The 13724-nt window shown below is 36.2% G+C and overlaps 1 protein-coding gene across 1 annotated transcript in view; it reads left to right on the top strand.

Annotated features, from left to right (window-relative positions):
• The window catches only part of LOC150109232 (protein SET-like), a 104206-nt gene that overhangs the window by 49429 nt on the left and 41053 nt on the right, over positions 1–13724 (top strand). The window contains exon 3 of the mRNA XM_090412296.1: positions 10729–10907. Within this exon, the coding sequence (XP_090268422.1) occupies positions 10729–10907 (179 nt within the window). The remainder of the gene's footprint in view (positions 1–10728; positions 10908–13724) is intronic.

The following is a 13724-nucleotide window of genomic DNA, read 5'->3' as shown; positions in this document are numbered from 1 at the left end:
TGTAAAGTGGAGTTAAACAAAATCTTGAAGACAAGTAACTATACAGAAGACTAGATCATTGTTAAAATGAGGACTTTATATTGTCTCTGAAATTATGGTTTATGTTGCTCCTTTTGTAGCAGTTTTGTTGAAAGACGAGCAAAACTTATTTTGTGGAGCACTTGGATCAGAATGTGATGTTTGATTTGCAGCTCTTCTTTTTTCTTTACTTTGCTCATCTCTTTATCTCATTGTTAAAATGTTTTCAATGCTATGGAAAAGTTTAAAAAATGGAGGAAGGAATACTGTAAAAAGGAATCAGATATGATAAACATAACATAAAACTAAAGATATTTTGAATGTTTTGAGTAATTGCTAGCTTGGTTGGCTGAGTAGTTAACATATTGGCTCTAGCCAGCCGGCTGCTGGTTCAAATCCTACTTGATCTGTCATAAGAAAAATCTGAAACATTAAAGAAAAACGTTTGGATAAAAGATCCATTTATTATTCAAAACCTTGAATCAATAACCGGGTTAAACTTGGTGCCTGAAAATGAGAATAAACTATTACAGCCTAGTTCACTGAAGAATGATTGAAATATTAAGTTAATCATCGTTTTAGATTAATTAAGATTTTTAAAAATCCCATTTTGGAAGTATGGACTGTTGTTATTACTGTTCATAACCTATTTGTATAAACTAGAATTTTCAACCTTGAACTGATTGAAAAGAAACATGCTGAACAGTGCACTAGATATGCACATAATATCCTTGTGTGTGTGGGTGGGTGGGTATTCCATATTGAAATAAACTTAACAGGCATGTCCACCCATTGCATTAAATAAAAATATTTTCTAATTTATGTTTTTATTCTAGCATGTGTAGTAAGAATACCATACTGTTTCATGAAACTTTAGTTCAATTTGGTTGTACAGATAAATATATGAAAGAGTATACTGGGTTAGAGTAAAAAATAATTGAAAAAAGCTGCCCTAGAAGATCAAATTGTTAGATCACTTGTATTGAAAGCATGATATATAACTGATTAATATCAACAGGAAGCAATTTTTTGGGGGGAGGATATTACTATTATAGTAATATTCCCCCTAAATATAACATATCAAGGATTTGAGGAATCGTGGTCCTAACATTTTCCTTTTCCAGATGTGCACAGAACTTAACTTTGTTATATTCCAATGATTTCCCGACTATAAGATTCAGACAAGCCTAGCCTGAAGCCAACTTGTTATTCCCCAGGTTTTTCTTCAGTAATTTTTCTTAGTTTTTTTCTCAAGAATACGTAAACCTTTCCGGGAACATTCAGTACAAAAATTATCAAACTGTTTTATCCTCCCTTTTTTATAGATAGTACTTTAGGAGGTCCGATGACTGTATTTCCATGATTTTGCTTTTGGAATTCCTCAGAAAAATCTTTTTTGAAGGTTTATGCTTTAGTTTCCAGTTCAAAAAGAAACTTCTTCAATTTTCATCTCATCATGCCTGACAGCAAGATATTTTGATAGTAGATCTGTGGTCACCCATTGAGAGGTTGCACTCATGAGTACATATTTGTGCTTGCTTTGAAATCTTCTGAACATTTGAACTTCTTTCACTATGCCTTATCCCATGTTAAACGGGGTCGGCGCACCAATCTTTAACCTTCCTCTTCCAAGTTCTCCGGTCCAGGGCATCCTTTGGACTCTATCCTTTCTCCCTAAGATCCTCTGTCACCTTATCCCTCCACCTGAGCTTGGGTCTGCCTCTTTTCCTCCTTCCAACTCCATATACTCCACTTGTTTACCAACATACTCCTCACCCTTCCTCTCTACATGTCCGAACCACCTCAGCCTACTTTCTTGTATCTTCTTGCCAATTGGTCCCACCTTAACCGTCCCTCTGATGTAGTTATTCCTTATCCTGTCCTTCTTTGTCACACCACTCATCCATCTCAACATCCGCATATCTGCTACCTCCATCTTCCTCTCCTGTGCCTTTGTTATAGGCCACATCTCTGCACCATGAAGCATCGCCGGCCTCACCACCATCTTATACAGCTTTCCTTTCCTCTTATAACTCACTCTCTTGTGGCACAGGACCCCACTTATCTTCCTCCAGTTCATCCAGCCGCATGTTATTCGGTGCTGTATTTCCTCATCCAGGTCACCATTCCTCTCGACAACCGACCCAAAGTACTTGAATTTCTTCCCTGAAATTAGCCTTTCACCCTGAAGTCGTATGATCATATCCTCGTCACTCCCCATTGACATATATTCAGTCTTCTCCCAGTTAATTTTCATGCCTCTCTCCTCCAATACCTTTCTCCACTCTTCCAGGGTATTTTCAAGCTTCTCTCGGGATGATTCGCATAGAACAATGTCGTCGGCAAACAGCATGCGCCATTGTGCCTCCTTCTCGACATCCTCCACTAGTACATCCATGACCAGGTCAAAGAGGTGGGGGCTCAGAACTGACCCTTGGTGTAGCCCTACGACAATGGGGAACCCTTCTGTCATGCCGACACTAGGCCTGACCTGAGTTTCTGTTCCCTCATACATCTCCTTCACCAACACTACTTCTCCGACATCCCCTTCTTCCTCGTATACCTTCTGCCTGGCCACTCTGTCGTATGCCTTTTCCAGGTCTATAAACACCATGTGCAGCTCCACTTGCATCTCTCTATATTTCTCCATCAATCGCCTCAGTGCAAATATCGCATCCGTTGTCCCTCTTCTTGGCATAAATCCAAACTGCTCCTCACCAATTTTCGTTTCCTGCCGTATCCTCCCTTCAATTACTCTTTCCCATATCTTCAATGTGTGTGACATCAGCTTGATCCCTCTATAGTTGCCACAGTCTTGAACATCTCCTCTTCCTTTGTAGATTGGGACGAGAATACTTTTCCTCCATTCCTCTGGTATCTTTTCCTGTTGGGCTATTTTCCTCATCAGATCCCATAACATATCCACGCCCTCACTACCCAAACTTTTCCACACTTCCCCAGGTATCTGGTCTGCCCCCCACAGCCTTTCCATTCTTCATTTTTCTCAGTACCCAATCCACTTTCTCTCTACTCATGTCTTGCACTGGTCTCTCGTTTGCCTCTCCATCCTCACACCTCTCTCTCGGATTCTCCTCATTTAGTAGTTTACGAAAATTCTTTCCATCTTCTTCTGATTTTGTCCTCTTGTAATACTACTCCTGAGGCATCCTTTATCTGCTTGACTGATGTTATGTCTTTCGAGGCCTTATCTCTGCCTTTTGCTGTTCTCAACAACTGAGCTTCACCACCGTTTCTCTCCAGTTCTTCATAAACCTCATCAACTGCCCTTGCCACAGCTCTCTTTGCATTTTTCTTCGCTAATCTATATGCCTCCTTGTTGGCTCTAGTTCCAGACATGTCCCATTTTATCTTTGCCTCTTTCTTTTCCTTGATCTCCAACTGCACCTCCTCATTCCACCACCATGCCTCCTTATCCTCAGGCGGTCCCTTTCCTGATGTTATACCAAGCACCTCTTCTCCAATTTTTCTAATATTCCGACTATTAACATCCCACCATTCTTCCACGTCCTCTGGTAACTTCATTTCTTTCAATACCTTTTCTTTAAACTTATTCCTTGGGCCTTCCTCTTCCAATTTCCACCACTTTATTCTCCTCTGTATCTGCCACTTCCATCTATTCTTCTTTTCCCCTTTTATATCACAGTCTACCACAACCAACCTGTGCTGTGCTGCTACACTTTCTCCATTAATCACTTTACAGTATTTCACCTCCTTCAGATGTTTCCTACGGCACATAATATAGTCAATCTGACTCATTCTATTCCCGCTCTTATAGGTTATCAGATGCCCAACTCTTTTCTTGAACATTTGAACAATTATTATTAAATGAAATTTTAGTGATTCACTATAATTTTATGAAATAATGAATTATTTGCCTGCAAAAATGAATTCAAACAAAACCATAACTGGTGCATTTTAAAATGCACTGATTGGAATGTCAAACTTCGTATCGTTGTACAAGCTGAAAGAGAGTTATTGTTATAATGCACTTGATTGTTGATTTTATTGAACAGGTTTACAATATATATATATATATATATATTATTTAAATTCTTGAAGGTTTTTTTGTTAATGTGTAATTTAGTTATGCTCATTTTTAATACTTTCCTTCAAAGAAGGGAAAGATCAGAAACACTATTTTTTATATATTCTTTCATTAAAAAGTAACTTTATAATAATAATGTAGGTAATTTTTAGTGGTAAGGACTTCTGAATGCTCACCTGTTCACATACTGAGAGATATTTATGTTATAATAAATTTAGTTTAATCCTTTATCCAAGTGTGGGCAAACAAAGTTTGCGCTTGAAGTATCTTCAGGACTGAAGCAACTCGTAGTAAAGGTAGATCAAACTCTCATCACTCCTTCTCTCAGTATCTCCCATAATGCAAAGCACATTTTCCTTGCGGACATGTATAATGTTATGCATTAAGGGAAGGGCCACTACCCAGACCGGTTTCGACCTTTATTGAGGTCTCGTCATTGGGAGCCAAAACCCAGAAGTGTCGATACTAAGGCAGTAACAATGGAGAGGTCATATTTACTTATACGAATTGCCAAAAGTGTACCACCTCATTATTAAATTACTCTGGATTTAGAGAAAGATGCTGGAAGTTTATTTTCCACTTGGTTAGACTATAATAAATTTTAAAAAACGTTTAATTTTCTTGACCAAAAAGCCCTAGAATGACTTTTCATGGGATTATATTGATCAAGTGCATATAATAAACAACTATGTTATACCAACTAGTTTCACCAACTAAGGCTGTTGGCATCTTCAGGGTACATAACTGATGTAAGGCACTAAAAAGTAAAAAACCTGTTACAAACTATAATCAACTGATTCCAATTATATTAAACAAAGAACAGAGCATGCACAATACATGCATAGAGCGTGCATGATGTCACTTGTTGTTATTTAGGAGCGTTCTATAGTTGGCACTGTAATTCAGTTCTGGCGAGTTGAGAGATCTAATAAGGGTCTTCCAGATCACGGGCAAGATTAATCCTTGGTTCCTGTTAAAGTTTTGTATACAGCGGGCCTCTTTGAAAATTCGGGGGCAGAAGTCCTCCTCTATGTAAGGAATTGTGCTTCTATCCCACTCTATGGTATGGTTCGTTCTTGAGAAATGAAAAGTTAACCCCGATTTTTCTTCTCTGTTATTATTGACATCACCTATGTGTTCTTTTCTTCCTTTTATATCACAGTCTACCACAACTAACCTGTGCTGCTACACTTTCTCCATTAATCACTTTACAGTATTTCACCTCCTTCAGATGTTTTCTACGGCACATAATATAGTCAATCTGACTCATTCTATCCCCGCTCTTATAGGTTATCAGATGCCTAACTCTCTTCTTGAACTCTCCAAATATGCAGGAGTTTATAACATTGCGGCTTGAATTACATCGGCCAAACTTCAAGGAGCCGATGTAATTCAAACCGCACGATGTTATAAACTCCAGCATATTTGGAGAAAGGATGGCCATCTTTTGGAGATCTTAAGAATTGTCTAATCATTTCTGTAGGTTTAAAGGCCACTGTTATTTTATGTGGTCTAAGGAGTCTTGCGATCTTATTGGAAACTGTCCCTAAGTATGGAATGACGATGGTAGAAATATAACGTATATCATCTCGTTGTCTTTGTTGGGGTTCAGAGAAAAGTATCTTGTGGGTGTGTCTTCGAGGAAATCCATTCATGGTAAGGTTGTTAGATATCAGGGACCTGGAGGTCTTGTTGATCTGTTGTAAGGAGAGAGAGAGGCACGGTTCTTCAGCATGTGTATAATACTACGTTTCTGAGAAATGTGGTGGTAGGAAGTGGAATGTAAATAACATCCTGTATTGGTAGGTTTGCGGTAAACTGAGAGGTTGATACCACCATACTGAAACTTCTTAATTAAAGTGTCCAGAAATGATAATTGGTTATCTTTTTCAAGTTCTAGAGTGAATTTGTGTGGTGTAGAGAGTTGATTTTGTTAAGAAAATCGAACAGGTCCTTTTTTGTGTGGTTCCAAACAATAAAGATATCGTCCACGTATCTCCACCATACTGTGGGTTTAGGGTCTGTTTGAGATAAGATTTTACTTTCAAAATCCTCCATAAAGAGATCAGCACAAGATGGAGAGAGGGGGCTACCCATAGCAAGGCCAGTCAATTGCTGATATAAGGTTTTATTCCATAAGAAAAAATTTGATGTTAAACAATGACGGAACAGAGGAGTAATGTCTTGTGGGAGCAAACTTCCTAAAATGTTGATGACTTCCTCCACAGGGATGTTAGTGAATAGAGATGTTGTTCAGTTTCTCAACGAAATGTTGCGAATTTCGTATATAAATATCCGAATTATGAATGTGTGGTTTGAGGAGGCCTGCCAGGTGTTTAGATAACAGATAAGTTGGCGAATTGATTCCATCTACAATTGGGCATAGTGATATTCCATTCTTGTGTACCTTAGGAGCATCATATAGTCTTGGTGTTAGTGGATGCATGGATTTCAATCTTCGTTTTAAGTCTATAGACCAGTTCACCATGTGACGTATTAAATCATTGGTGTCATTGTGATTCTTTAGTGTTGGATCTGTTACTAGGACACTGTAGGTTGATGTATCTGACAGTAAACTGTTTAATAAATAATAAATAATTATTTTAATTATTCAGGTGCAGTTTTAGAAAACTGTAAATTACAAATGGAAATAGATAATAGAATAAGCAATTCCGGTATATGGTGGATAACCAGTTAAATAAATTTATTCAGAAATCAAGAGAAATTGGCTAAAACATAAAACAAGCATTGTATACAAGATAACCTTCTGCCTAGTTAACTGAATATGAGTGTTGAGTTGCAGTTCATCAAGTGTGATCAGATCTAACATGTTGAGGTCACATGAATGGCATGTAAGAGGATAGGAAAATTGAGTGTTTGATTAGAAGGCTTGGATGTATTTTGATAATCTGACACTCGACAAATAACAGATTAATTTAGAAGAAAGTTCTTAATAGGAAGGTAGTAATGATGTAAATTTAAATTGTCTAGTATTATAATTGCATTTTCTACTTCCTTTGCTGAAAGACCTGGATTCCGATCCTGTCTAGGAAGTGAATTTATAGAGGTGGCAGGTCTCCCTATGAGAAGCTTGGATATTTTGCAAAAAGTGGACAAACTGACCAGTAGAGCACATGCAGTATGGTGACAATACTCTGGCTTAGTTAAGATAAAAAGCCAAATGGCTAGTTTTCTGGCACCTTAATATAGAAAATAAGGGGATAAACATCCTTTGTTGTTTTATAGCCAGTAAGCGAAACTAAAGATCGATAACTACGATCTATAAGTTTCATGCCGAAAAATTATCGGCGAAGGCAATTCGAAGTAAATGTGGAGCAAGCTCCCCCACTATTCTTGATATTTTCTCATAATGTAAAACACAGCTCCTAGGAGATGTAATACCGTCATTACATTATGAGGAGTGGTCACTACCCAGACCGGTTTCAACCTTTTTTGAGGTCTCATCAGTGAGTAGGTAGACCTGGAAGATATCAAAGCTTAGTGAAAAGAACTTACATACCTTCACTATACGAATGCTATAAAGGTGTAATTATATTTTAGTTAAGATAAAAAGCCAAATGGCTAGTTTTCTGGCACCTTAATATAGAAAATAAGGGGATAAACATCCTTTGTTGTTTTATAGCCAGTAAGCGAAACTAAAGATCGATAACTACGATCTATAAGTTTCATGCCGAAAAACTATCGGCGAAGGCAAATCATATAGTGAAGGTTTCTAAGTTCTTTTCACTAAGCTTTGATATCTTCCAGGTCTACCTACTCACTGATGAGACCTCAAAAAAAGGTTGAAACCGGTCTGGGTAGTGACCTCTCCTCATAATGTAATGACGGTATTACATCTCCTAGGAGCTGTGTTTTACATTATGAGAAAATATCAAGAATAGTGAGGGAGCTTGTTCCACCTTTACTTCGAATTGCCTTCGCCGATAGTTTTTTGGCATGAAACTTATAGTTATCGATCTTTAGTTTCGCTTACTGGCTATAAAACAACAAAGGATGTTTATCCCCTTATTTTCAATACTCTGGCTTCATAACCTTTATTGTTTCAGCTGTAATTCAAAAAGAACCACAGTTACTCCCCTTGAGGATACTTATTGATTGATAGTTAATGATAATAAAGTTCAGAAGTTTCCTTCTATACTGGATCTTCAATTTGTTATCTGTTACTTTGAAGTTACAGTACAAATTGCTAAAACAATAACTCTTATGGTCTAATATCAGTCAGAAATGTATTCAGGAACTCATTTGCTGAAAGCATAGTTCTTGAGACTAATTCAGAACTTGACATTATTTAATTTATATACTTATTTTACTATTTTTTCCTCCAGATTATTTTTCACTACTAGGTTGTAGTCCTGGTGTTACTGTCAGTGACCAGAATTCTTAGTTATAAACACAGCCTCAAGACAGAGGCTTAAATGTCAGTAAATTATCATTGATTATTCTGTACTAAAGTTTTGACCTTAACAGCTCTTTTGATCATTAGCAGGAGCTGAGGACCCCAACCCTTTTCAGAATTTTACTGAGAAGTTTGATGCAACAAATATTGAGTACCTCAATATTTGATTTTATTTCTGAGAATTGAATTTTAAGATGACATACTATATCTCAAAAACAAAATGATGGTACCAACATGGTGAAATTGAAATATCTTACCATCTGGGGGGTGTCATTTGGTTAAACTAAACCCATGCTGTTTTCATGAGGAAATCAGAACGAATAGTGAAAAGTCAGCCATGCATATTGTATGCAAAATATCAATATGGGATGTATCAAAGAAGAATGCAAACTGGCAGAATTAAAAATAGCACTGTGTCCAACTTCTGTGTCGCATTCATCACTAAATACAAGGATAATCATCAAAATGGCAGGACAAAGATCAAAATGTGGAATTTAGGTATGCCTAGCTGTAGTTCCACTGAAGGTTCTAAAGAACAGACAGTTGAAGATCAAAGCTAATTAATCATTGGCAGGAAGCACTGACAAATAAATTGCATGAGGTTAAGCAGCAGTGTCGTTACTGCTGCTTAATCAAGAGAGGAAGTTCTTGTTAGATTGCATAGGTCACTGTTATCTTACTCATTCTTATTTGTTGGGCACTGATGATCCACCTCTGTGTGAACTGAACAATGTGATACTCTTCTTATTATTTGCCAAGTTGTGGTGGAGTGCCATTATTTCACTCAAGAAAGGAATAAAATTTTTATCTGGTTGAGTGAGCCTTATACACTTGGCAGGAAGCACTGACAAATAAATTGCATGAAATTAAGCATTGGCAGTGTAGTTAATGTAGAAACAGAAGAGATGAAGTTCTTGCTAGATTGCATAGATCACATTGCTCTGATAACTCTGCACCAGCCACAGTATAGTTCCCCCCACACACACCTCGAAACTTGGATTACAACAAATTCATCACCATCCCCTATATCTGTGTCCTCTCTGAGGGGGGGGGGGGGCAAGATTTTGAAAAAGATGATCTTCAATCTTTGAATTTACTTAGGATCTTCAAGGACTAGAATATCTTCCAGATATCCTAGTCCTTGAAGATGCCAGTTTAACTTTGGCAAAAATTTCCTGAAACATCATGTTGATCTATAAGGAGGGAGTGCTATTGATTTTCTTTTATCTTTAATAATGCGTGGCTCACCAAATAAGATCAGCACATAACTAGACAGAGGAGAGTGAAGTTTGTTTAGTATGTTTATAATTGGCAGTGGACAGGTGATGGCCAGCAGTTATTTCTTTGTTTATTGGCTTAAGAGAATTGGAAGAATATTGGCAACAATTTCACTGGAAATTTATGTCTATGTCAGATTCATGATTTGTTAAAAATTGGAGTCTTCTGGATATCAAGCGTTTTTAGTGAATATATGGGATTTATGATACAGGTTTAGGTATAATGTTTGGAGTGGGAAAGGAACATCTTTTTTTTTTACATTCATTGATGTTTTCCGAGCTCTTATTTAAACATTTGTGTTAAATTTTATCTCTCTTGCTTTCATGTCTACTCCTGCTTTAAGGTCATCCTTAAGATTTGGGCCATTTGAACAGTTCACTGTTCTATCCTGTTACACATCATTATTGAAAATAGAAATTTTACAAGTTATCATTAAACTGGAGTCATTGATAAATATAATAAACAACTATGGTCATAAAAGTCAACTCCACTTACTCCTGTGATTTATTTACCACTTATATACCACCTATTTTAATATATCAGTTGCTTACTTTCTTCACGAGATAATCTGCATTTCAGATTGTTACATTTTAGTTCAACAAATTCAGGCGAAGAATGCTGCTAAAAGCTTTGTCATTAATTAAACTACATTACAGCCTAATAAAAGTAAGCAGAAATGTCAAAATTGGTTGATCCTTCATTCCCATAATGTATTTCTCATCCCTTTTAAAAACCACATGTTCATCGAAATTCCTGTGAATGAGGATTTGGATGTAATTTCTAATTAAGTTCCTCTGAAATCATTTGTTGAATTTCCAGGTACCTTATATACAGGGTTAAGACAGTTAATGCTAATGAGACTGTAAAAGGAACAACTTCAAATTATTATTATTTTATATTGTCTCATTGAGAATATGCAATGTAATATTGTTTATGTTCCATTTATTAGGTGATCCTGCCTCACAGTCCACACCTATTAAGTGGAAAGAAGGAATGGATTTGACCAAAAGACACAAGGAAAGACAAGCACAGATGAAGAACAACCGTAAGAGAGGCCACGAACAGCCACGTACCTTCTTCACGTGGTTTGCCGATCATGGTGATGCATCTGCGGATGATATTGCTGAGGCCAGTATTTTAATGCTTTTGTGTGTACTTTGGTTATAAGTTTAGGTAAAATTAAGTTTATAATGTATGAAAGCAGCCCATAAGATGAAATTTTAGCCACTGCCTTAATTGATTGAAAAATGTAAAAACTTCTCTACAAATTTTACATTTTTTTGTCATTTCCTGAATTTGACCCATGACATTTCACTGATCATGTTGGTTCTGTATCTTTAATTTTATTTTAGGCTGGTCTGTTGTTTATGGTATTTGTAATTGCAGTTTTGTATTTTGTTCCGCTGATACAATTGATGCATGCAAACACATATGCTACTGTGACATGTTTGTCAGTAGTGTATGCATAAAATTTAAAAATAAATTATTTAAAGAAGCTTACAACTTACTGAAGTAAGTTATAAGTTTCAATTAAAACAATACATGCAGTTAATATCATTTTGCTAGCCATTAATTGCTTAATTATTTCAGGATATCAACTGTTTACTCCTTAATGATGCTTTTCAGCTGTAAACAAATTAACCTATCGCAGGCAACAGTGACAGGATTTTCCCTTCCAGAAACTTAGGTTTTTCTGACCTGTTTACCTGAAGTATGACAACTTTTTACAGTGTAGTTGCAACATGAATATCATTAAAAGTAAAGCATCCAGCCAGTCTTTAATAGAAGTTAACAAATGCAAAGCTGTTTTTCACGCAGTTCCAAAGATATGTATAGTTGACATAATGAATAGTCACTATGTTTTATGGGAATTTCACTTGCAAATAATGGCTTTGAAAATATCGAAGCATTATTATTATTACTACTACTGCTACTATCTTCATTAAGCCTATTTGAGAAGCCATAATCTTGGATCATGTTCCTCATTTCTGCATTTTAACCATTATTTATAAATGTTGTGTATTAAGTTTATCTAAAAGAAAATCGTAAACAAATGGAATGGATTCTTGGAACAACTGTTTCCTTTACACTCTTCTTAAATAGGAAGAAGTGTGTGTTGTGTGTTATGTAATCTAGAAACCCTACTCTGGAGACCAGGCATGGAACATATTCAAACCACTTCAGGATTGCAGTAAGCAGAGCAGTGATCTCCTAATGGGCAATGAAATTCATCTCTCACCTAGAAACAGTCACAGAAATTCATGGCAATAATCGGATTTATATCCTCAGCTTACCTAATAAATTAATTGAATTCTTGGAAAATCAAAATTCCATTCTATTACATTTACTGAAAGTTTGAAGCTAAGAAATTACTTATTTTTGACTCTTTCTTTTAAAAGTCACACAGTGAACAACATTCATTTTGATAAAAAAAAAAATTATCAAATAATTTCCTGATGTTTCGACTTTGATATTAAGGCCATCATCTGGGGGGGGGGAGTACGCCAACAAGCTACATTACAATTCAAACGGTATGCCAAAGTGACAGTAATTTCATCAACTGTTAATTCTACTGGCCTTATCTCTAGTGAAGAAAAAAAATATCTACACCTAATCTATATCCTATTTTTATATGACCAGAGGGGAGCGGGATTCATATTTTAATATAGTAATACTGGTGGCTTAATCAATAATTTAACATTTTTGTTATGTTAAGGCTAATATCCTGGAGTAGTGCAGTCCTAATTATAATAATGTGTAAAGTATCCAAGGCATGATCGGAAAAGCCAGATATACTGAAATTTAATACATCGTTTACGATCCTTTTTTCCAGATAGGAATTGTGCATCCAGTTTCACTTATTTAAGGCAGGTTATTTAAGATGCATTGAATACAATACACCAGGAAATGAAAGCGATCCTTGGAGGACTGACTTGAATAAGTTGTTTAATTTTGCAGGAGGTTTAAAGGTTGCGTTAAGTTTATGTATGTGTAGTATTGTGTTTGTTTTATCTGATATCCCTTTAATCTGCGGAAAGGCTACAGTTTTATTGTAATCTAGTTTGTTGTTATTATTAGGTCAGTCTTGTGAAGAATTTTGGCGATAGTATTTTTGCTGTAGCAATTTTTTAGGAAAGTATCATTGATCATTTTTAATTCACTCTTAAGTGCTTGCTCATTGGAGTAAATCTTTAAAGCTCTGTTTAATAGTGTGTTAATGATGTCTAGATTTTGTGTTGAGTGGTGATAAGAGTTTATCTGTATGTGTAGGCTTAGAGTAAATAATGAAGGAAAGACTGGAAGGAAGGAAGATGTGTAACAGGTGCATCCAGAAATGGAAGTGTGTGTTCTGACTCAACTTCAATTGTGAATTATATGCATTCATGTTTTTGTTCTGTTGGCTGAGGAGGGTGTCTAAAGTCTGGCAGCCGGGATGGGGGATAGATAACAAAAATGTCATCATCAACATACCTAAGCTAGACTTCGGGTTTTAAAGTAAAGGACTCTTATAGTACGTTGCACACAAAGGGTTTCATATAAAAGTTAGCAGTGGATGGGGGGTGGGGGTAATGGCTAGCCCATGTCTGTGTCTTCTATTTGAAATAGTATTTTGGCAAACAAAGTATTTTAAAAAAAAGTATTTTGGCAAACAAAAAAACCAGAATATAGTACATGAGCAAAGCAGCCCATGATATCAGCAGAAATTTCTTTTCTGTAAAAGAATTGCCATTGATTGGGACATTCATTTTGGCAGATACATCAAAACTGATTGAAAAAATTACTTATTGGATGTGATGTTTTTAATTGTTTACAAAGTGTTGTTTTTTTATATGGGGGTGGGGGGGATGACCTACCAACTCCTTGAGTGTCAGCTAGTTCTTGACCAAGGTGGTAATTGGGGCTGTTAATACCTTGAATTATTGGCCTAAGCAGTGTGTTCTCCCT

Source organism: Typopeltis vanoorti, chromosome 2 (genome assembly GCF_054136105.1).
Source record: "Typopeltis vanoorti isolate ZY-2024b chromosome 2, IOZ_Tvanoo_1.0, whole genome shotgun sequence".
NCBI lineage: Eukaryota > Metazoa > Arthropoda > Arachnida > Uropygi > Thelyphonidae > Typopeltis > Typopeltis vanoorti.
This window is presented reverse-complemented; position numbering and strand designations above follow the sequence as displayed.